At 55.7% G+C, this 24,192-nt stretch overlaps 1 protein-coding gene across 1 annotated transcript in view; it reads left to right on the top strand.

The window, feature by feature from the left end:
• The window catches only part of PYGB (glycogen phosphorylase B), a 58,349-nt gene that overhangs the window by 29,555 nt on the left and 4,602 nt on the right, over positions 1-24,192 (top strand). Inside the window, exons 4-17 of the mRNA XM_040620949.1 lie at positions 1,272-1,375; positions 5,337-5,468; positions 7,300-7,411; positions 7,800-7,882; positions 9,551-9,694; positions 10,278-10,370; positions 11,666-11,812; positions 12,835-12,998; positions 13,921-14,035; positions 15,426-15,527; positions 16,213-16,360; positions 19,278-19,336; positions 20,930-21,071; positions 22,913-23,120. Of these exons, the coding sequence (XP_040476883.1) occupies positions 1,272-1,375; positions 5,337-5,468; positions 7,300-7,411; positions 7,800-7,882; positions 9,551-9,694; positions 10,278-10,370; positions 11,666-11,812; positions 12,835-12,998; positions 13,921-14,035; positions 15,426-15,527; positions 16,213-16,360; positions 19,278-19,336; positions 20,930-21,071; positions 22,913-23,120 (1,753 nt within the window). The remainder of the gene's footprint in view (positions 1-1,271; positions 1,376-5,336; positions 5,469-7,299; positions 7,412-7,799; positions 7,883-9,550; positions 9,695-10,277; positions 10,371-11,665; positions 11,813-12,834; positions 12,999-13,920; positions 14,036-15,425; positions 15,528-16,212; positions 16,361-19,277; positions 19,337-20,929; positions 21,072-22,912; positions 23,121-24,192) is intronic.

Here is a 24,192-nt window from a genome sequence, read left to right as displayed (position 1 = left end):
CTCCTACGCCAAGGCTGGTGACTGTCAGCCAGGGCAGTCCCATTCCTGGCCTTCTACCATCTGCTCCCTTCAGGGGTTCAGGGCGTCTGCAGGCCTTCCACAGTCTGGTTCCTGTTGACTTCCTAGTCACCTTTCCTGCTCTTTCTGCGGTGCCACTGGCCTTGCCCATGGACTGGCATGACCTCCTCTGGGACTCCTCTCACCCATGTAGATGTGGGTAGCCCCCAGCCCGTTGTAACTTGGTATGTCCTGTGTCTGTCCTGCGAGGATGATTTCTTCCTTCAGAATAAGAGCCCAGATCTTACATTGGTGGATACTCTTATTCCTTCCCCTTAGCACAAGCTCTGATAATAGCGGTCTGGGCATGTTTGTTCAATTGAGCCAGTATTTTATTTGCTGGTATTTCTTATGGACTTTTTTTCTTTTTAATCTAGAAGTTTAATAAGGCTGCCTTCTGGATCTTTATTTAAAACATTGTTTTTTGGGGGGTGCCTGGGTGGCTCAGTTGGTTAAGTGCCTGACTCTTGATTTCAGCTCAGGTCATGATCTCAGGGTCATGGGATCAAGCCCTGTGTCGGGCCCCCTGCTCAGCGGAGTCTGCTTAATACCGTCTCTCCCTCTCCCTCTTCCCCCCATCCCCGGCTCTCTCTCACCTTATCAAATAAATAAATAAGTCTTTAAAACATTTTTTTTTTCAAAACATTTTGATTGGAATAAAGGCTCCTTCTGGTGACGTGCTGCTCCAGCCACCTTCCTGGAGGCCTTGGGGAGCTTTGGCTCTTAGGTGTTCGAGTCCTTAGATACAGCAAGATGTCCATCCATTCCCAGCCCCGTCCCTGTGCCTTCTCCACTAGTGTGTAGAGCTGTTTTGTGGTGTTACTGGATTTTAAGTAGAATGTGTCGGGGTGTTGCAGCCTTCAGCCTGCATGAGGCTTTCTAAGGCAAAGCTAGCAGTGAGGGGACTGTGCGCTCAGAGGCATGCCAAGTTAGATGGGGCTCTCTGTGGGGTGCCTCACTTCCACCCTCGCCGCCTCCCCACACCCCCATGCTGAACAGCCTCTTGGCCCAGCCGCCCGGCTCTCAAGCTGAAGGGATGTTTTCCTTGCATGAAATCTGAAGCTGACAGGTCAGCCTTTCATTGCCGTCTGGCACCCAGAGGCTAGCGTCCCAGGGCCTGCTTAACGTGGGTGTCTAAGCTTTGCTTCCGGTGAGCCTCAAAGCTGCTGATTGTCTTTGATCCCAAGAAGTGCCTTTGTGTTTGGAATTTTCAGCCTGCTTCCTTGACTCGATGGCCACGTTGGGCCTGGCAGCATATGGCTATGGAATCCGCTATGAGTTTGGGATTTTTAACCAGAAGATTGTCAATGGCTGGCAGGTGAGTGAGACTCCATTTCTTCACTTGTTTCCAACTCTCATGGGGACAAGAAAACAAACAGGCGCTTTCAGTTCGGCCTTTTATGTGTTGAACTCCTTTCTGGAGGGATTGTCTGCTGGTCCTGGGCAAAGCAGAAGCGGGGCAGGTCGGGGCTGTCCTGCGGGCTCTGTGCTTCTCCTATGTGGGCGGCCGGAGGCTGATCTGTGGGAGCTCCTCACACACAACTTCTGCGTGAGCCTGGGAGGCCTGTTGGGATGGGACCCAGGGCCCAGCTGCTCTTAAAGGAGCACCAGGGGTTGAGGACACCGCCTGCCGCGTGCTGCTTCCCTGTTGTTCCCGGTGTGGAGCAGAGGTGGCCCTCTCTGGTTCACCTTCAGTGGGACAATTGACCTGGAAGAGTTAAAGAAACAGTACTTATCGTAGCTTTTGTTCCCACCTCCTGCCTTCACTCCCTGACGCCAGTGACGGGACAGTATCCTGGGGGTTAGAGGCCAGACTGCAAAGCAAAGTGGCTCTGAGGTAGAGTGGGCTTGGATTCTGAAGCGTCAAACCCCGGCAAAGTGGGGTGGCCAAGACCCCGTCAGTGGAAAGAGTGTAACCTCGAAGTGCAGCGCCGTTGCCCTCCACTGGGCAAGGGGACCATTTCCCTCACTCAGGACTTCAAAATGGAAGGCATAGTCACTCCACTTGATTGGAGAATAGTTTATGTAATATAATTTGGGGCCTAAAAGTGACATACGAAGCAGGGCTGTGGTTGGAATTAAAAGGTTTGTAACAGGAGAGTAGTACAGAGCATGAACAGACTGGGTGATGGAAAGGGCCTGTGTCGCGCTGGGGCTTGGGTCACAGGCACGTGCAGTTGCCAGAGCTCAAGAGGACCCTTCGGGTCTATGCATCGCGCCATGTACATACTAACCTCAAGCAAAAACCCAGGATGAACTGCGCTTAATTACGTGCACGCTCAGCTGTTGGTGGAGAAGCGTCCCGACGTCTGCAGCTGACTTGAAATGCGTCAAGAAGTGGATGGGTTGAGGGATGGGTACGTGGTAGATGCAGTTCAGCAGCACGTTAACAGTTACGGGCCCTAAATCGAAGGTGCGTGAGCGTTTGCCGCCGGTTCTTCGAACGCTTCTGTACGTTTGAAAACACTCATAACAAAAAGTTGACGAAATATGGCTAACGGTAAAAGAAAACTTAAAATAGATTTGTATCTGTTGCTTAATTTGTAGACATGCTCTCTCCAGCCTTAGAGAGAACTGCACTTTCCTCCTGGTACGTTCCGGGTAGTTTCATGCAGAGTTCCTTAGGGGTGTGTCTGTCAGAGGCACCCAGCGCGTTCACACCTGTGTGCTTCGACCCATTCAGGCTCCTCACCGTGGACGCAGTGTGCGCTCATAGACAGGAACTCTGAGGCCCCTCCTTTGCCTCTCGCTGTTATGGTTGGAGGCAGGAAGGTTTTTTTGTGTTGTCTTTCGTTTGCTTGATCACAGGCTTTTCTTTTGGTGTTCTCATTCTTCTGCTCCTTGCCATCTTGCCTAACAGCTTAACGACAGTTGTGGGCTGATAGGTGAGTTACAAACTCACCCCCTCCCACCCTGTTTTCATGGGTGCCAGTTTTTAGTTGAGTCCAGCTGTAGCAGAATTAAATGCAGGTAGTGGTCAGACAGCAGTGTTATTGGCCACGGGGGCAGAGATGGGGGTCCCCTGGGAGACCTCCCCCCCAACCTCTTAGAGTCAAGGAGATGCTGCTTCTGCAAAGAATTCGTGGCTGTGCTCTGCGGGAGGCGCCCCGGCTTTGGTGTTGGAGACTGACTAATGTACAAGGACATGGCTGGATCAAAAGGCAGGGCGTCCCCTGATGCACAGCTGCCTACACCAGACGGAAAGGCCCGCTGGGGTACGATGCAGAGACGCATACTGAAGCAATAACCGCAGCCGCATCCCCTCCCTAAAACTGCAGCCAGATATTCTGCTTGACTTTTTACTTCTGTGTAAGAACCATTAAAACAAAACCAAAAAACAGCTGGGGCACCTGGCTGGCTCAGTGGGTGGACCATGCAACTCTTGATCTTGGGATCGTGAGTTCAGTCCCCACATTGGGCATACAGCTTGCTTTAAATCAATAAACAAAAGTTAAAGAATAAATTGTTTTTAAAAACCCTCAGGGTAACGTACGGGCACACCTCATTCTGTTGCACTTCAGTGTACGGTGCTTCTCACGTACCACATCTTTTACGAGGATTGTGGCAATTCTGCATCAAGCAAGTCTGTTGGTCCCCTATTTCCAGCAGCATTTGCTCACTCTGTGTCTCTGTCACATGTTGGTAATTCTCACAGTATTGCAAACTTTATTACTACATTGTTCTGACGATCGAGGATCAGTGATTACAACTTGCTGAAAGCTCAGGTGATGGTTAGCATTTTTTAGCAATATTTCTTAATTAAGGTATTACATTGTTTTTTAAGACCTAATTCTGTTGCACACTTAATAAACTACAGTGTAGTGTAAGCGTAACTTTGATATGCACTGGGAAAGCAAAACACCCATTTAACGCTCTCTATATTGCTGTATTCGCGTTATTGCGGTGGTTTGGAGCCAAACCTGCAATATCCCTGAGGTGTGCCTGTACTTAGGTTGCTTGTTAAATTTGAAGAAGAAAGGGGCACCTGGGTGGCTCAGTCAGTTAAGTGTCTGACTCTTGGTTTTGGCTCCAGTCATGATCTCAGGATTGTGAGATCAAGCCCCACTTTGGGTTCCGCACTTTGCGGAGTCCGCTTAGGATTCTCTCTCCCTCCGTCCCCTCCGCCTGCACGTGTGTGCACTTCTCTTTCCCTCTCTAAAATAGATAGATCTGGGGCGTCTGGGTGGCACAGCGGTTAAGTGTCTGCCTTCGGCTCAGGGCGTGGTCCCGGCGTTGTGGGATCGAGCCCCACATCAGGCTCCTCCGCTGGGAGCCTGCTTCTTCCTCTCCCACCCCCCCTGCTTCTGTTCCTTCTCTCGCTGGCTGTCTCTCTCTCTGTCAAATAAATAAATAAAATCTTTAAAAAAAAAAATAAAATAAAATCTTTTAAAAAAACTTGAAGAAGAAAGACTCTCATTTAAATTTTAATTTACATTTATAATTCTTTATTTGCTGCTTACCAAATTAATTTATTCCATTGCAACCCCACCAAATGCTTCTACTCAAAGATTGTTCGATCTGTGGGGCTACTTTTAATTTTTTTTTGTGGGATTCTTTTTTGTGTATTTACTGATTTTGGATGCTACCAGGTGCAGTTTTTGAAAAATAAGCTGCTTTAAGGAAGGCCTGGCAGAAAAGCAGTGTCTTCCAGTGGTTTGTCCAGGCACTGCTGCTGCAAAGGCAGCCCAGCCCTTGGGACCCACTAATTTGTGGTGTCATTTTCCAAGCAGTGGGCTCCACTGATTCTTCTTCTTCTTTTTTTAATAACAGCTTCATTGAGATATCAAGTGATTTTTAATATATTTACAAAGTTGGGCAGCTGTCACCACTGTCTATTTCCAGAACACTTTCATCACCCCAAAAAGAAGTCCAGCATGGATTTGCAGTCGCACCCTAGCGCCTGACAACCGCTAATCCACCTGCTGTCTCTATGCATTTGGGTGTTCTAGACATTTCCTGTGAGCAGAGCCACACACTCGGGGCCTTCTTTGACTCTGCATGTATGCGAGGTTCACCCATGTTGCAGCACGCAGCAGGACTTCATTCCTTTTTGTTGTTAAATGTGGGTGATTCTTAATGTCTTTTTACTTTAATGCATTTTTCTGAGTTAATTTTTGAACACGAGGTCTTAACCGGAGCTGGAAACCTTTGTTATAGGTAGGCTGTGGTTTATCTCAGTGCCGGGCGGCATCATCCGGACAGCGTGGTCAGTGTGGGCTGAGGGTGGGGCCGCCCGGCTCCCTCCGTGAGAGCCGCCCTCACTGCCGGCCCCTTTCCAGGTGGAGGAGGCGGACGACTGGCTGCGCTACGGCAACCCCTGGGAGAAGGCCCGGCCCGAGTACATGCTGCCTGTGCACTTCTACGGGAGAGTGGAGCACACCTCTGAGGGCGTCAAGTGGCTGGACACACAGGTAGCCCCCCCCGCGCCCCGGGGAAGCGTGGGGCTGAGTGAGGGCCTGCCACGGTTCATCGTCCCACCGGCTTCCCTCTGGGAGTGGGAGGTGTGCTGTTTCTCCAGACGACCTGCCTCGAGGTAAAAGCCTGGGAGGTTCTGTCCTCAGATACCTGCTTCTTAACGTTGTCAGGAGCTGCCCAGACAGTGAGAGAGGCTCAGTGGGAGGCCCTAGGCTTTGCACTTTAACAGGGGCTTGTGTCGGACTTGAGACCAGCAGTCATTGAACAGCTAGCAGGACAGTGTGATGACGGGGCAGGGCACTGATTCCCTGGGGAACATGGATAGCCCCCAGCATCTCTAGAGAGCAGGCACTTAATGCATGCACTCATCACACACCAAGCCCTTAGTAGTGTCTCCCAGGTGTCACCCACCACTACTGAGCCGTCAGAGCCCGGGCAATGTGGTGAGCTGGGTGGATGTCCCAGAAGGGGCACTGGCATTGACAAGGGGACCACGACAGGAGCACAGAGAGTCCAGGCCAGGCTCTGGGATGGCAGATGGTGCACAGCTGGGTGGTTCCAGGGGACAGTGGGAGGTAGCAGGAGAGCCTTCAGGGGGGCGTGGCTGTAAGGAACAAGATTCATTGGTCTGGGTGTGGGGAGGTGAACCCGGGAGACTGGGGAAGTCCCGGGCATGCAAAAGTGAGTTGTCCAGATTTCCTGTAGCATAAGTTTTAAACGGGGTGCATAGGCTAAAGCTGGCTGGAGCCATGTTACAGAGGCCTCAAATGCCATAATAAGTTGTATTTAATTTGAAAGGACAGAAAAGGGGTCAGTTATCCCTGTGCATGTGCTTGCGGAAGATGAGCATATCAGGGTATGTAGGGAAGCGTAGAGGCCCTGGGGGCCCTCCAAAGGCCTTAACCTGGAGGGCTGTCCCTGGAGAGGGAAGGAGGGGTGGTTAGGGGTGCTTTACAGGGCTTGCCACTGGCTTAGACAAGGTTGTGGGGAGCTGGGGGCAGGGGAGAGGGGAGGGGACAGGTGATACTAAGGCTCTAGGGATAGCTATCATGCAGTATTTTTGGCTGTCAGAGTGGATTTCGTCTCATAAAGCCACATAGCCAAGCCTGTATGAGCCCCCACAGGCATGCCGCAGTGTACGACGCCCCGTCGGAGTGTCTGAGGGTTGGAAGCGACCCTGAGGCTTATGTGTGTCTTCCTGTGCTTGGTAAGAGTAGAGCAGCTGCTCGTGGACAGAGGGGATCAGGAGGGGGCGTGGCAGGCTCTGTGGGTGCATTTTCTGTTGTGAGTAGAGTATGGGCTGGTTTGGTTCTCTGACGGTTAGATGTCAAGGCCTTCTGCAGACACTGGGAAACGGACTCAGAAATAGAAGCCGTCTGTGGAGAAGTTCGCTGAGTCCTGAAATTGCACAAGCAGGGTCAGGCGAGAAGAGGGACAGTGTGGAGGGCAGAGGAGGAGGACTCAGAAGGTGTGGCTGCTAACGGAGCGTGAGTGAGGTTGACACGGTGGCCCTTGAGCAGCTGAGTGGGAGGAATTCTTAATGCCAGTGTTGAAGGAGGTGAACCTAGAGAAGATAGATGTGACCTCAAGAGTGTGGTCAGGACCTTCCCTGCGGGGCCACCACAGGCGCTCCTGGCCTGGGCTGCCCATGGGCTGGCCGCAGCCTGGCACAGGGCGAGTGGCAGGAGTCTGGGGCAGAAGGAGAACAGCCTGAGGGCAAGCAGGTTGGCTGCCAGCAGGGAGCAGAATGTTGCTGGCTGGATGAGGAGGCCTGGAACTGGGGACTTGTCTCTGGCTGACTGGATCGGACCATCTCTCCTTGACCAGGTGGTGCTGGCCATGCCGTACGACACCCCGGTGCCGGGCTACAGGAACAACACCGTCAACACCATGAGGCTGTGGTCCGCCAAGGCGCCCAATGACTTCAAGCTCCATGACTGTGCGTTCTGCCCCTCTCGTCTCTTTTGGGTGGCTTCTCCCAGACTTGCCCCATGTAGCTCTTGTCCTGTCTGCACTGTCACTGCTGTGGAGAGCAGAAGGCTCCCGCTGTGGAGGGCAGAGGGCGGCTCCTCAGAGCACCGGGGCCTCCTAGGGACAGCCCACAGGCAAGGCCAGTGCTCTTGGGAGCCTGTGCCTTCAGGAAGGAGCGAGGGGCCTGGGGCCCTGTAGGGTGGGTGAGGGCGCAGTGAAACCGTGGCTCTGGGGGCACATCCTGTTCAGGAATGCCCTTCACACAGTTCAGGGAAGCGAGGGAGAAACTAGGCAGAGGGCACATGGGGAGTCAAGGGAAGGCACACGGGTCCTGACCTCACCGTCTCTGCTCACAGTTAATGTGGGTGGCTACATCGAGGCGGTCCTGGACAGGAACCTGGCCGAGAACATCTCCAGAGTCCTGTATCCAAATGATAATGTGAGTAGCTCACGTGGTTGGTTCTCATCTGCTAGGAGGGTGCACTGGGGGGCTGGGGCTCTCTAGAAGGACCACATTTATCAGGCTAGACCACAGAAGTGGCCACCAGCAGCCCTCATGTGGCTCCTTGGAGTGGGGACAGCACCGCATGCTTGATGAAGCCCCGCAAGTCCAAGTGTGCCTGTTAGCCTCCCCCCCTTGCCTTCTCCCTAAGGGGACGCTTTGGAAGGTTCATGGCCTCTTCTCACATGTCTACACTGCACTGTGCATGGCCGCCCCTGAGGGCTGGCTCTGAGCTGACTCCATACGAGGCTGCATGCGGGACGACATGTGGGGGATGTGAGAGCCTGTCAGACCTCACGTGCAGCTGGCTTCTTTTTTTTTTTTTTTTAATAATGATTTTTTATTATATTATGTTAGTCACCATACAGTACATCCCCGGTTTTCGATGTAAGGCTCGATGATTCATTAGTTGTGTATAACACCCAGTGCACCATGCAATACGTGCCCTCCTTACTACCCATCACCGGTCTATCCCATTCCCCCACCCCCCTCCCCTCTGTAGCCCTCAGTTTGTTTCTCATAGTCCATAGTCTCTCATGTTTCATTCCCCCTTCTGATTACCCCCCTTTCTTTATCCCTTTCTTCCCCTACCGATTTTCCTAGTTCTTATGTTCCATAGATGAGAGAAACCATATGACAATTGTCTTTCTCTGCTTGACTTATTTCACTTAGCATTATCTCCTCCAGTGCCGTCCATGTTGTAGCAAATGTTGAGAACTCGTTCTTTCTGATTGCTGAGTAATATTCCATTGTATATATGGACCACAACTTCTTAATCCAGTCATCTGTTGAAGGGCATCTCGGCTCCTTCCACGATTTAGCTATTGTGAACATTGACGTGCAGCTGGCTTCTGCTCTCTGCCACATGACCCATTTCTCGAGTGGGGACAGGAGTCCCTGTTTGTCAGTGATGCCTTGAGACATATGCCAGTCATGGTTTGAAGAGCTTGTGGTATGTCACCCACTAGATGAAGCCACAGCCACAGTCTCCACCGCCACCAAATTTAGTGTCCACTGGCTTTGTTATTGTTGCCAGACAAGAGCCCTTGGAATTCACCTGTCTTAGTGGGTTTGTGTTTTCTGTTTAATCAGAGTAATATGTGCACCTTAGTAGCAAAGGCATTGGTGCTGAAAGGCGCACAACCAAACGCACCCCTTCGTCACTCGCCCCACAAGATTTTAAGTAGATTCTGAAGCTTCAGGGGCACGGCATCTTAAGAGCGGTGACGCTTCGGAGCTTGTGCTTCTGAGGGGCTCTGGCTGTTAAGGAATGAGACCCGCGTGCCTGCTTTCCTCACGCAGGCAGTGTGACCCTTTGCAGGCTGCCTTCCTGTCTGAAGATCACACGCAGGTTAGGCCATCGTCACCTAATGCCTATGCCCCTGAGCTGCGGGTGACCTGACCTTGGGCCCAGGATGGTGGGGATGGAGGCGACAGCACCATGCTGGCCCCCGAGGGCTCCCATTCTCACGCACCCGTGCATCGCTGCAGTCCCTGGAGCAGGACCCCTCAGCCTAGTGCCCTTCTTGGCTCCCGGGGACTCCCTCGAGGGCCTTTGGCGGCCCCCTGGCTGTTGTTGGTGCCAGCGCTGTCCCATGTCTGCAGTTCTTTGAGGGGAAGGAGCTCCGGCTGAAGCAGGAGTACTTTGTGGTGGCTGCCACCCTGCAGGACATCATTCGCCGCTTTAAGTCCTCCAAGTTCGGCTGCCGGGACCCAGTGAGAACCTGTTTTGAGACGTTCCCAGACAAGGTTGGTTTGTCGATGGGTGTTGAGCCTGGTGCAGAAGGGCAGGGTGTTCCCAGGCCCGGTTTCTTCCAAGGCTGGGGCTTAGGTAGGTAGGGGGATGGGCAGGACAGCAGTCCCCCCCCATCGTGGTCTCCTTGTCATCAGGGGCCAGGACCCTCCTCCCTGACCAGGGCCACACAAGGCATCCTTACGAGCAGCGAGGGACACTGCAAAAGGTTCCCGTGGGCAGAGCTTGATGCATTTGGCAGGCTGGGTTCCATGATTTTAAACAAAGCCAACATATCCTAGGTGAGAGGAATATTCTGTGTCAGAGGGAGCTGTGAGAGCATGAGGAGGGCCTTGGAGGCAGGCCGAAGGTCCTATTGTGGAGCCCGTCCGTGGGGTCTTCCTGACCCCCCGCCCGTGGCCCCTGCGGCCCGGTTGCACTCCCTGCCCTGTGGCCGGTTGTCATGCAGGGCTCCCGTTGTCGACCCTATGCACCAGGCCCTCGGGTGGGCGGCTGAGGATCCCCATTCTGTACACACTGACCACGGTGGCACCCGTGCAGGCAAGGGGAGTGAGGGGGGCTGCCCTGTGTAACCTGCAGGTTGCCATCCAGCTGAACGACACCCACCCAGCCCTTGCCATCCCTGAGCTCATGCGGATACTGGTGGATGTGGAGCAAGTGGACTGGGACAAGGTGCGTACTGAAGACAAGGGCGCAGGGCTGGGCACATGGGGTGGGTGTCCCCACGATGATGGGCATGTGGGGTGACGGTCTCCCTGTCAGAGCTGGACATACGGAGTGACGGTATTCCCCACAGACCTGGGCATGTGGGGTGACAGTGTCCCCCACAGACACCTGGGCACCTGGGGTGATGGTGTCCCCTGCAGACCTGGCATGTGGGGTGACAGTGTCCCCCACAGACACCTGGGCACTTGGGGTGATGGTGTCCCCTGCAGACCTGGCATGTGGGGTGACGGTGCCCGCATGGATCTGCATGTGGGGTGATAGTATCCCCCCAAGACCTGCACATGGGGTGACAGTGTCCCCTTCACCTTCAAGCCTGTCCCAGGAACAGTGGTGAGTACTGAGCTGGCCCCAGGATGATGAGGAGGGCCTTAGCCCTGTGGCCTAGGGAGAAAGGGGCATTGTCCCTGGGAAGACAGAGCCGCGGGGAGGAAGACGTTCCAGGAGTGGGTCCGGGGTTTCTCCCAAGGGACCAGGACAACATGGACGGGCAGTGGTGCGAAGGCACACTAGAACAATTTTCTGGAAGACACTTCTCAGAGCTTCTCACATACGTTTTCTCATCTTAGAATTACGGCAAAACCCCAGAAGTATTAAGGGTAAAGAAACACACTGTTCACATTTTTATGTTTTCCTGACCCGTGTGGTCCTAGATCCGTGTATAGTAGGATTTTCTTGATCCAGTTTAAATCAGCGTGTACAACTGTAGAGGAGCTTTTACATCGTTCTGTAGAACCCAGAGCCCCTCTCTGGTTTGGGGTGCACTTCCTCGTGGGACGGGGCAGCCCCCCGGGGTCCCGTCCGTTCCTGGCCAGTGGAGGGAGGTCACACAGTTTCCCAGTGTTCCTGGACTGGGTGTGCGATCAGTTGGGTGGAAATAAAGTAGAAAATTGTTCGGTGTTCTGCTTCGTTCACCAATAAAAAATGGTTTACAGAAGAAAGGTGACGCAGTGAGTGATTTCAGGTGGTGAGGTAAGCCTTACTCGTGTGTGTGTGTGTGCTTTGTCAGGAAGTAGAATGTGCATGGTCATGTCTGAAGAGCGAAGGGCATGGGGCTCACTTGTACGTTTTGAGAAGGTTCTAGACAGGCCCCGGAGCACAGAGACGTACAGCCAGCTGGCTGGGCCCCTGTCTGGTGGGATCTGGACATCTCCCTTTGATCCTGGACTGGCCCCTTGTCTACGCACCTGGGGGAAGAACTGTTTCTCAGCAAAAACACATCGGAATGTTCTGGAATGTTCTAGGCCTGGGAAATCACAAAGAAGACCTGTGCATACACCAACCACACTGTGTTACCTGAGGCTTTGGAGCGCTGGCCTGTGTCCATGTTTGAGAAGCTCCTGCCACGGCACCTGGAGATCATCTACGCCATCAACCAGAGGCACCTGGATGTGAGCCGCAGGGCTGTGGGTGGGAGCTTGGGGGTTGCTGCATGACCACCCCTCCTGCGTGATCAGGGATGGAGATGGTGAGCGGGGCCGGGGGGGAGCCCTCCCATCCTCCACATGGAATCATCTGGCCTGGGACAGGTGCCTTATTTCTTGAATACCCTCCGCCCAGCAGAGGGCTTTGGGGTCCAGGGGCTGTCACCCACCAAAGGCAATGCCTAGTTCCCACACCTAGAACCCTGCAGTATATGTGGGAGTCATGGATTCAGGACTTTTTAAAACATTTCCATTCCTGAGTGGGGCTCATATGTGTCTGTTCTCCAAATGTCTTTGTCCTGGGACATCATAGCGGCATTTGGGTGATTTGAAAACAAAGCAGCATTTGTCTTTTTCTCTGTTACCTGCAGAGCGGAGAGCTTTACATGAAAAGGGCAACTTAGAATCCAGATGTGTTTGTAGTTCAGTTTTTTTTTTAAGATTTTTTATTAATTTATTTGAGAGAGAGGGGCAGAGGGAGAGAGAGAGAAGTAGACTCCCCGGTGAGCACAGAGCCTGACTGGGGCTCAACACCAGGCTCGATCCTAGGACCCCGGATCATGACCTGAGCCCAAGTCAGATACTTAACTGACGGAGCCACCCAGGTGCCCTGTACTTCAGTTTTTCAACCTTTTGGTGAAAAAGTAGCCATTCACCACTGCTCAGACTGTGGCTAGACCCTGCCTAGGCCAGGAGGGCAGCACTCTCGTCTTGTCCTTGTGAGTCAGGTGGCACAGCCCAGCGCCACGGTCCCCCGACTGTCTGCCCCTGGCAGGACAGGTTTGCCGAGTCCTGCAGCCAGTGCAGGCCATCCCCTGGGCGGCGGCAGCACGGCGGGGCTTCCTCCCGCACCCAGGGCTCTGGGAGGTGCGTCCTGGGAGCTCGCATGCATGTCTGGGTACGGCAACCCCAGGGTTTTCCTGGGGGAGGTGGAACCTCCCACGCGGGCTCCCGGGCCTCCTGCTCATGGCTGCGTGTCTTGGCAACAGCACGTGGCCGCCCTGTTCCCCGGGGACGTGGACCGCCTGCGGAGGATGTCTGCGATCGAGGAAGGGGACTGCAAGCGGATTAACATGGCCCACCTGTGTGTGATCGGGTCCCATGCTGTCAACGGCGTAGCGAGGATCCACTCGGAGATTGTGAAGCAGTCAGTGTGAGTGGCTGAGCTGCGTGTGTCTCCTTCCTGACCCCCGATCTGCCCCTGGGGACTGTTGGCAGCCATACACACGGTGGCTGGGGCCTGCAGCCCACGTTCCACACTTGCTCTGCTGCCCTCATGGGCCCTGACCGAACTGCCTAGGGGGTATGCGTTGGTGGCTAAAGACACCGTGGGCTCCAGCTCAGTGGGTGATGTTGCGGTACTGAGCCTTCTTGTCACCAGTGCCCTCCTCTTTTCTGGCTCCCTCCTGGAGCCACCTGCTGCCGGCCAGGAGCCGGGAGTGCCCCACTTCAGGACCAGTGTCGCATGCCTAGACAGCATGGAGGTTAGGGCCGGAAGGTCTAGGCCTCATCAGCGAGAGGAAGGAGAAATTCTTAGGTCAGATCTCATGCTTCCCCTCCCTCTCCCGGTGGGATGTGATCTTGGAACTCCTTCCCTCCATCCTAGACCCGGATGTGTGTGGAGCACCTCCGTGAGCACCAGGTAGACCCCACACCAGGTGTGTCTGTTTGGAGGCTTCTGTGTTCCTAGTGCCGACCTAAGGGCGCTGTGTGTAATAGTCTTTAATCCCCCCAGCAAGCCTGTCAGTGGGGTGTGTCCCCATTTTACAGATGAGGAAGCTGAACCCCGGTTCTCCAGCTCTGCAACCCTTACCCTGTCCAATGTCACGATCACCTGGGAGATGGCCAGGTTCCACTCCCTGTGTGGTTATCACTCTGCGGCCAGATGCGCAGTGCTCTGAACAGCATCTGCTCTGTGCCCGCTGTTGTCCAGGCGTGCAGTGACGCTGACTGCTCTGTGCTCTTTAGAAAACGGAAAAACTGAGCTTCATGGTCTTCCGGGGATTTCCTTACGTTCTCTTGCTCACCTTGTTCAAAACACAGGACTTGTGATACTTGCCTGTTTTCTGTTTTAGCTTTAAGGATTTTTATGAGCTGGAGCCAGAGAAGTTCCAGAATAAGACAAATGGCATCACACCGCGACGGTGGCTGCTACTGTGTAACCCAGGGCTGGCCGACACCATCGTGGAGGTGAGATCTGCTGCCTTTGAGTCCCCAGGGAGCTGCACACGCGGCTAGAGCCTCGGCTGTTGCCAGGGCCCTCAGGCCCATCCCCAGCAGGTGCCGAGTGGGTAGCGATCGCTCCTTTGTGCGTTGACCAGCAGTGGCTCCCGGCTGGGGATGTGTGGGGTCAGACACGGGAGTGCTGGGCCAGACTGTGCAGTCATTCAGCGGCCCCAGCGGCTTGTGCAGGAGTTCAGAAGTGAGGTTCTGGGGGCACCTGGGTGGCGCAGTCGTTAAGCGTCTGCCTTCGGCTCAGGGCGTGATCCCGGCGTTATGGGATCGAGCCCCACATCAGGCTCCTCCGCTATGAGCCTGCTTCTTCCTCTCCCTCTTCCCTGCTGTGTTCCCTCTCTCGCTGGCTGTCTCTATCTCTGTCGAATAAATAAATAAAATCTTAAAAAAAAAAAAAAGAAGTGAGGTTCTGGGTTTCGGGAAGGACTGGAGGGGGCCACCCAGCTGAGCCGCAGCCGCAGAAGAGCCCCCTGAAGAGGTCCTGTGGGGCAGAGACGCAGGGGTAAACTGATCGTTCATGTGCTTGTGCAGGAAGGAAGGAGGAGATGGGTGCCTTTACACAGCAGGTGCTGTGCCAGCCTTGAGAATGCAGCAGCTGGCTGGAGGGTGGTGCCCGGTGACACTGCCGGTCTGGGCTGCCTGTGTCAGGGAGGGCATCCCTGGAAAAGGGACAGCAGAGCACAGATCCGAAGGGCTGACAGCAGGGAGCCAAGAGCACTGAATCTCTGCTCCTTTGGTGGGGGGCATGGCCCGCCCGGGAGCTGGAAGGCCAGCGGGGCTAGCGCCTGGTGAGGCAGTCAGAGGGAGGACAGGCCTTGGAAATGGCCAGGGCGTTTGGAGGCCAGGAGTTTTCCTCGTGATCTAAGTTAGCAACAGGCAGACTTAGCAGGGGTGCTTGATGAGAGGTGCGTTCGGACTGACTGCCCTGCTGTAGTGCAGAGAGGTCAGGGCCAGGAAGTGGCTGGAGGGTGCAGAGCCTTGGCAGTGGGTGAGGAGCTGCTGGCCACGGGTGGCCCCCAGGTTTGGGACATGTCTGTGAAGGGGACAGGGGAGGCTTGCATGATTGTTGGGGGTGTTTGAGCTTTATCAGATTGCGACGTACTGGGCAGGAGCAAACCCAGGTCTGACTGAGAGGGAGCCTGGGGTGGGGATGCCCATGGTGGTTGTGGCCGTGGTGTGGGGTGTTTGCTGATAGCTGGGTGTTGTGAGAGAGAGGCAGACCTGGGGTCAAGCTGGAGCAGATCCAGGGAGGAAAGCAGAGACAGATGACAAAATGGGAGGACAGCCTCCAGGAGGACAGGTCCCACAGCGAGCAGAAACCATGTGTCCCTTTACGATTCTACAGAAAATTGGGGAGGGTTTCCTGACTGACCTGAGCCAACTGAAGAAGCTGTTGCCGTTCGTTGACGACGAGGCGCTCATCAGGGATGTGGCCAAGGTCAAGCAGGTAGGCCCAGTGTGGGACAGCAGTCCTGCACATCTGAGTGTCCGACCCCGCGGCCACCCACCCCCCTCAGCCCTCAGGTCGGCAGCAGGTGGGCAGGCGGGTGCAGAGCCCAGAGCAGCCCAAGTACACGTTGCCTCAAGCTGCAGGAAGAGCTCATCCACGGAGGTGCTCTGAAAGTCCATCCAGTCCTGGCGTTTCTGCACGTGGCATGCTGCTTGGTTGCATGGGAGCCTCTCCCCAGGGTAGCCAGCCTCACAGCCAGACAGGCTGGGGCCCCTGGAGCCCTCCAAACCCGACAGGTGGCCACCATGACCAAGAACACGGCCCCTCTTGAGCCTGCCTCTCTGCTGGGCCGCCACGTGGTCTTAGGCCCCAGGAAGAGTCCTTCACCTTGAGTCTTCTCTCCCTGCCTGCCCCCATCCGTGTCCCTTGACATCACACTCACAGTAGCTGTTGTCCTCCTTTTCTTACCCTTCTGCTTCTGTGTAGGTTTGCTTTTTGGTCTACTTTCCCGTTTATTTCTGCCGCTTCTGGTGTGTGCCCACCTTCCCCACCCCGCTCCCCAGCCCCCCATCCTCAGAAGGCCTCTGGGAGCCCCTGCCCTGCTGCATGGCGAGAAAGCCGGAGCCTTAGTCGGACCTTGGGGACTCGGGGTTTGACCATCCTTATCCTTTTTTCCCCCCAGGAAAACAAGTTGAAGTTCTCTGCCTTCCTGGAGAAGGAATATAAGGTGAAAATCAACCCGTCCTCCATGTTCGACGTGCACGTGAAGAGGATCCACGAGTACAAGCGGCAGCTGCTGAACTGCCTGCATATCATCACCCTGTACAACCGTGAGTGTGCCGGCCCCGCCGCCCCGGCGCGCACGGCGGCTGCTCGCTGGACTCGGGGCCGGCTGATAGGCTCCGTCTAGTGCTTAGTTCACGCTTTGCTGTTATTCGCTAGACTGACCGCGAGTTATTTGGAAAGGTTTTACTTATGAGAGACATTTAAGGTATACTTACCAAAAATAAACCAGGACGTGTTAAATCTATACACGCACCTTAAACTGTTGCAGCAGTGTTCAGTTATGGGAGCAAACATGAATCAAAGAGCCCCTGAAAGTAGATATGAATATTTGCTAGATTTAGAAATGTAATAAAGCCTGAGGAAAAACTTAAGGTTTTAGAATTTTGTGATTTAATATAGTGACTCTTAATTTTGAAAACCAAGGAACCGCAAATCCTCTATTCAGGATGCAAAGCTCCTCGTAAGACCGGGTCAGGTGGAGGAAGCCGCTCGCTTGTGAGACAGTTAGGTGACAGGATAGACAGCGTTGATGGCTGAGTGTTTCCGAAACTCCTGGTGCGGGTCCTCCAGGAAGGGCCCCAGCGGCCCGCCTGTGTATGTGGCCTGAGGAGGCGCTCCACGGTGTTGTTCTCTTTTGTGGTGGTGATTTTCTGCCTTTTCTTTGTCCCTGGGCCTCTGCTGGACCCACCCTGGCAGTCCCCTGTCTGTGAGCACCTGGGATGTCACTGGGCACCCCTGCCCTTCGCCCCGCGCCGTCCCGGTGCCTGCGTGGGCCCGTGTGCTTCCCAGTACGCACGGCTTCTGGGCTTGCTCATCCCGTGGCGTCCTGCCAGCCCAGCTCTCCTCCGGGCGGGCCGCTGAGGGCTGGTGGCATTTCCGCCCCGTCGGCCCCCCGGGCTGCACACGTGCTATCTCCCTGGTCACCGCTAACCGCCGTGACGCTCTGCTCCGCTCTCCCAGTCCCCGCCTCCTTTTCCATCTCGGCGCGCGGGTGAACACATTCCGTGCTCACCACCAGTCTCTGCAAAGCTGTCCTGCTCCGCTCTTCTGCCCGCTCTCCCTCCGGTTTACGGCAGCCACTCGTGTGAACTGCGCTCCGAGTTCTTGCTTGTTCACAGCACGTAGGACTGTTTGCAGGAGACATTCCTGGCTTCTCTTTCTTTCCCGGAGCATCTTTGAGGTCCGGCCTGCACTGTCCAGAGCTGGGGTGGCGGGGAGGGCGTTGGCATGTCGTGGTGTCCTGAGGGCCTGTGCTGATGTCGTTGGGCTGGGTCTTGGTGCTGAATGTTGTGGGTCAGTTTCCCGGACGCTCAGGGCATTCCGAGTGCACTCACTGAGCTCTTGCATTATTTCTAGAAAGGTTTCTTGAAGTGCATTTAAAACATTTGTTTGGTGCCCCTGTTTCTTTCTTCCCAGACTCGAGCGAGGTGTGTGTTGGCTTCCTTCTCTCTATCTTCTTGTCTCTTGAGTTCTCTCTGAACATTTCCAAGATCTTTCCTTTTCTGCTGTGTTGTCTTCTTTTCTCGTTTCCATCCTCTGTGTATGTTTTTCTCTCTCACCTCCCTCTTGGCTTCTTTTCACTCCTGTGTCCTGCCAGTTCTCATTTCATGCACTCCCATGTCCCGCCCTCCCCCCAGGACCTCAGTTTCGGCTCTGTGGACTCTTCCGAGCTGATGGCCATCGCAGGTTGGAGATTCTTACAGGGAATCGCTTCTTGTCTGTGGCAAAGCCACGTATTGGTGTTTGTTCAGATCGGCCTGAGCTGCACTGCCCCGGGCTACCAGCAGGGGCTTTGTGGAGCCCAGGGCAGCGGCGGGCTTCCTCCACGCAGCCGTGGCCCGTCTGTGAGGCTGTGGCCCCTATGTCTCTCCAAGCCCAGGCTGGCTCATTAGGCCACCCATCCTGGCCCCCTGATTTCTGCCCTGGGGGCCTCTGCCTCAGAATGTCAGACCTTCTAAGCAGGTTTCCCTAAAGGAGAGGTACAGGTGAGATCTGCCTTCCTGGCCCCCACACTCCTTCCTGTCCCCCAGGACGCCAGCCCTGCTGACAACTCCTCTGGAGAGGCTGGGTCCTGAGACCCCTTGCCCTTGCAGCCGTATCCCCCACCCACCCCATGATCTGGCACAGTTTGCTCAGTTACCTGGAGTTTGTGTGTTTTTCCTCTTTCTGGGTTTTGGTGAAAATGTAGTTTGTGTTTTATTTTTTCCTCTTTTCCCTGTTATTCAGTCTGATTTCTGGGAGTGGGAAATTTCAGATCTAAGGGACAGGCATGCTCTTGGTAGGACTTGGAGTCAGTTGTTAAAAGCTCAGCCACGATTCTCACTGCTCCGGTTGGTTCCTGACCTCTGGTGAATGTGGTGGAGGGCTGCCTCACCCCTCTTTGTAGATTCCCTCCAGCATCTCCCCATACACACAGACACTGAGAGCCACGGGCCTGGCTGGGGCTGCAGGTGAGCCGGCTGCTGTACCTTGACCCTCGGGCTGCCCCTGTGCAGGAGAGCTTCGGGAGAGCTTCTCACCTCTGGTCACGGCGAGGGTAGGGGGAAACTTGGGGTCTCGCCTGACACCCTTCTGGGCTGCGGTGCCATTACCATGATCCCAGGGTCCCCTCTTTTCCATGTGTCCATCATGTGCAAGGGCCTTGATGGTCTGTGACTAGACCCAAGCCAGCCTCCTGCTTTGGGCTGTTCTGGAAGCAGAGGTGCAGCTTTTCCTGTGAGCCTTTTGGAAGAGTTTGTTTCTGGCCTCCTTCCTCACCAAAGTGGGATATAAATGCAGAATCTAGGGGCTCGTGCACCTTTCGTAAGTGAGAGTCCCCAGCAGGTGCACGGGGGCCCGGCGGCTGCACCCTACCTCCCGTGTCGGGGTTGATCTCCGAGGATGCCGGTCACCACACCATGTCCCAAAGCAGGGGTTTGTCTGGCTTTAGTGCCTTATTTGAATCTCTTGTTTGTCCTGCAGGAATAAAGAAGGACCCAGCCAAGGCCTTTGTGCCCAGGACTGTCATGATCGGGGGCAAGGTGAGGTGATGTCCTCTGTTCCTTGCTTGATATTTAGCCTGAATGCACAAACCACCATGCTTTTTGTCCGTGCAAACTGGGTCCTAACCGGAGTGCCGGCTGCCCAGTGGGCTGCACCCTGCGGTGGCTCAGAGCTGCCGTACGCACGGAATGCCGGAGGCCTCTGCTTCCCTGGATGTGCTTGTGGACTGAGTTGGTTTCGTGTCCATCAGCGCAGCAATAGGAGGGAGCCGAATGGGACCCCTGCCTGCCAAGCACGTGGGAGTGGGGGTCTTCAGCCCCAGCGGGCTTGCTCCCCTCCATCTGATGGGGCACCTTCCCTGCGTAGCCACCACCCTTCCACACCTGCACCCCGCTGTCAGGCCCCGGCATGCTGCCCCCTCACTCCCCTGCACTCGGTGAGCGGACGTAGATGCCTGGCTGCTTCCTCAGCCAGATGGGCACCCGCTGGGAGCTCAGCCGAGCTTTTTTTCATTTTATTCACGACAGTGCCTGCTTTTGACATGTGTCATGCAGTTCCACTGTGTTCCCATCGCTCTCTGGTGGGCCTCCTCTTCGTGTTCTGCACTCCAGGGCCTGTGTCCCCACCCTGTGCCGCTTTCCCCAAGAGCCTCAGTGTCATCAGGGAACATAAGGGCACTGTGGGGTGCAGCTTCTCCATGGGGGCTACGGGGTGGAGCCTGGGCACTTTCTGCTCCGCCAGCTCAAGCACACGTGCGGGTAGGCGGGAGGTACGAGCGCCTGCCTGGGGCCAGGGAGACCCCGCCGGCAGCTCAGGGCCACCAGCTGGGCCCCTGCCCTTGCCCCAGCACCTGTCGGTTCCTTTGTCAGTATCCCAGGGTGCGTGTCTTAGAGGTATGGGCTTTCCAACCGTTCTTTAAATGGTCATTATTAACATTTCTCAGCCTAGAGAAAAGTAGAAAACATGGACATACACCCATCCCAGACTCCTGCGGGACCGTTGCACGGTGAATCCCAGGCATAGTATCACTTCACCTCCAAATACTTCACACGCGCTCCCAGTGCTGTTTTCCTCCCAAAGCACCACAGCAACAGACTGTTCTTAACACCACCACACGGTTCCGCCTTCGCCTTAGAGTTACAAGTATCTGGAGCAGATTGTTTGAGTCCGGACCCTGGCAAGGGCCTCACCTGGCGATAGCTTCCCCCGTGCCTGCCTCTCCTCTCTCACTGCAGCTGCTCTGTTACAGAGATTGGGTTGTGTGTCTTCCAGACGTCTGTCTGGCGTGTTCCAGTATGTTCCTTAGTTCCCTGTGTTTCCTGTACGTTGGTAGTTCTTAAAGCCCTTCTCCTTTTACCTCCTCATTTCTGAAGAACTGACTTGAGTCAGAGACAAGTTTGAGGCTAACAGGTTTCAGCTCGGGCTGAGGCGGCCGTTGGGAGAGGCTCTCGCTGGAGTAGGGTCAGGGGCGGGCGTCACGCCCTGGGGGCGCAGGGTCCTCCGTCAGGAGGCTGTCTGCCAGACAGGCAGGCGTGACCTCAGTGACCCAGCACGGGGCCCCAGGACCCTCCGCGGACCCTGCGCTGCCCTGAGCACGGGCGTGTCCGTCCTGAACTCCCCTCCGTGTCTAGGCGGCCCCCGGTTACCACATGGCGAAGATGATCATCAAGCTGGTCACATCCATCGGCAGTGTCGTCAACCATGACCCAGTTGTGGGCGACAAGCTCAAAGTGATCTTCCTGGAGAACTACCGAGTGTCTTTGGCTGAGAAAGGTAGGCCCAGGGCAGCTGTGTGACACAGGAAAGCCCACCCCGCCTGCGTGCAGTATGGGTGGTCATTGCTGCTGGGGCAGATTAACTCGGTCCTGGACACCAGGCTCTCCCAGCCGGAGGGGCCTTCATTCTTGCAGTGAAAGGTTGCGGGGAGGCTCTCTGCCCGTCACCAAGTGCAGAGAACTACTCTCAACTTCAGACATCCTCTGTCTCTGTCCTTTCTCACTTCTGCCTGTGACCTCGGTCCTCCCCCTTCCTCTGCTCCCCGGCTTTCATTTCGGCTCTTAGAGCTGCTCTTGCTGGTGGGATATCCTTCCAGGTCGGCCTCCTCCCTCCCTTGTCCCACCCCCAGAGGATGCTTCTGCCGTCACCATCTGTGTGCTCTCAAGGGCATTACCCACTTCCGATCTGAGCTGGCACCTGCCTCTTCTGTCCTTTCCAAGGGCAGCTTAGGGCCTGACATCACGCCCCCTTGTTGAGAGGTCAGTCTGGGGCTGTTCCTCCAAGGGCGTATGCTGTCATCTGGAGAAGTTCCTACAGCCGAACATGCCTTGGAGCATGACTGTCCTGAGCTGGACAGGGCTTTCTAGACTGGCCACTTCTGGAGGCCCTGGCAGGAACCAAGAGGTGGGAAGCCTGCGCCGGGCATCCTGGCTCTAAGTAGGCACTTGTGTATCTCAGGCCGGCCAGCTGCCCCTTCTGCATGGACTAGCGACGTGCAGGCTGACTCACTCCCCTCTCCCACCAGCTCGGCCAGCTCATCAGACTGTCTGTGTGGCCCCCGGCTGTCACAGACCATACGTGGTTCAGGGTCGGTCCTGTGGTTAGTTCTTCACTGAGCTTCCGGCACGTCTTTGTCAAGCCCTTTGCCTCCTGGAACGGCCCCTCCTCGCTGTTATGTGGGGCTGGCTGGCTCCTGGACATCTTTAGAACTGAACTTGGGGTGCCTGGTCTGGGACCTCGGGGCTGGGGTCTGGGCCCCCCCAGTGCTCCTGCAGTGCTTGAACCTGCTGTAGCAGTGTGTCCACTGTCACGTCAGCTTGTGTCCCTCTGCTTCCCATGTAGAGCTGCATGGGGGCTGGAGATGCCTGTATCTCTTTACCCTGGCTCCTTGGGCTTGACCTTGAAGAAGGGCTGAACTCTGCTCCTTGCTGACCCCAAGTGCCAGCCACTGGCTGGGGAAGCAGCATCAGCTCCATGGACAAGATGAGGATGTAGGGATAGGATGCCAAGGCGGGGTGGGAAGGTGAAGCTTTCCCACCAGCCACATCCGGAGGCACGGCGAGCCCACCCTAGGGAGAAAGCTCAGGGCCCCGGCATTTGGGTCATCGTCGTGGCTGGCCGTGCCGCCTGCATATAGCACAGAGTGACTCGCACGCGTGTGAACGCAAGGACATTGCCCCACCTTCCGAGTTCTCTGGTTCTGTGAGCCCAGATTCCTCTTGAAGGGCTCTGCGGAGTCGTATGAGCCGATGGCATGAGACACAACTCCTGCTGGGACGAAGGGGATGATAACACCAAAAGCCAGAACCAGGGGCCCCCAGACCATGGTTGGGCCTGGCCCCTGGGAGTTCCAGAATAAAGGTGTTTTGCGACCTGGGATCTTCTGAGGAGTCACCAGCTTGGACACAGGCTGCCCCGGATCAGGAAGGGAAGCCCGAACAGGCCAGCAGGGGTGGGCGCAGGGCTCAGGCCCGTCCTGGACTGAGCAGGGGGTGGTACCTGCTCCGGGAGTACAGTCGTGGACTGGAGGGGGGCGCATGGTGTCCCTGCACACTTCCCACAGCTCTCATGCTGTGAGCAGCGTGTGCTGACGTACCTTCTTGCCCACTTGCTTGCAGTGATCCCCGCAGCAGACCTGTCCCAGCAGATCTCCACCGCAGGCACCGAGGCCTCGGGCACGGGCAACATGAAATTCATGCTCAACGGGGCGCTCACCATCGGCACCATGGACGGCGCCAACGTGGAGATGGCTGAGGAAGCTGGCGCTGAGAACCTCTTCATCTTTGGCATGCATGTGGAGGACGTCGAGGCCCTGGACCGGAAAGGGTGTGTGCGTCTGCCCCCATGCCATCGGGGGCGCAGCAGCGTCCTGGGCACTGCTCAGAGCCCTGGGGTGGGGGAGCTGCGAGCACTCTGGGAGCCAGGCCCATGCCTGCCAGGGTAGATTCCCACCTGACAGCTGAGGGGGCCTGTGGGCGTGTCGTCCATGCCTGCTCCTGTCCCGAGCACCCCACAGGCTGTCCCGGGGGGCTGGTCTGGGCGGGAGCTGGCTGTTCTGTGCTGGGCTCCACTGGCCCAGTCTTTGGGGTTCCGAGCGAGTGTTTTCAAAAGGGTGGAAGGCCCCGGTCTCTGGAGTGAAAGCCCTAAGTGCTCTGGGCCAGTGTGGGGTTTGGGGCTGGCCTACTGCTGAGATTCCCTGGCTTGATTCTGTAAAGTAACCTTAGTGTCTTGGAGTAGTCTCAGGTTTACAGAAAAGTTGCAAAGATAGCACAGAGTTCTGTAGACCCTTCTGCCAGTTTCCTGTTGCTTACATCCTCTAGGTAGAGTGGTACGGTATCAAACTTAGCTAACCGAGAGCAGCGCATTGTTATTTATTAAAGTCCATGCTTTACTTCACTGTTTTCCCGTGAATGTCCTTCTCTATCCCAGGATCCCATCCAGGGCACCCCCGTGTTTAGACAGCAGGTGTCCTGTCTCCTCTGGCCTGTGACACTTTCTCAGCCTTTCCTCATATGTCATGACCTCGGACGCTCTTGAGTCTGGCCCCAGCCTGATTCTGAGCAACAGTGAAAAAGACAAGACAGTACTGCCTAATTGCCTAAAAGCTCTCAGGGGAATTGGTGAGGCCTCAGGCACCAGCTGAGCGAAAACCCAGGAGTCACGGCTTGAGAGCGAACCAGCCTGAGAGCACACTCCCCCACGTGTCCTTTTCTGCCTGCCCCTCAGTTGGGGCCTTCTGCCCCATCCCGGTGTCCTGGGATGGCGCATCTGCTCCATGCTTCCTCCCCGTAGACTCCCTGACGGCCGTGCCCTTTGTGTCAGGTTGTGCCTGGTTTACACCTCATTTCCTTTGTCATGGCGGCAGGGTCATGGCGGGAAGCGGCGGGGGGGGGGGGGG

The sequence above is a fragment of the Ursus maritimus genome, unplaced genomic scaffold (genome assembly GCF_017311325.1).
Source record: "Ursus maritimus isolate PB19 unplaced genomic scaffold, ASM1731132v1 scaffold_38, whole genome shotgun sequence".
NCBI lineage: Eukaryota > Metazoa > Chordata > Mammalia > Carnivora > Ursidae > Ursus > Ursus maritimus.
Note: the sequence above shows the minus strand (reverse complement) of the source record. Positions and strands in the feature narration are given on the sequence as shown.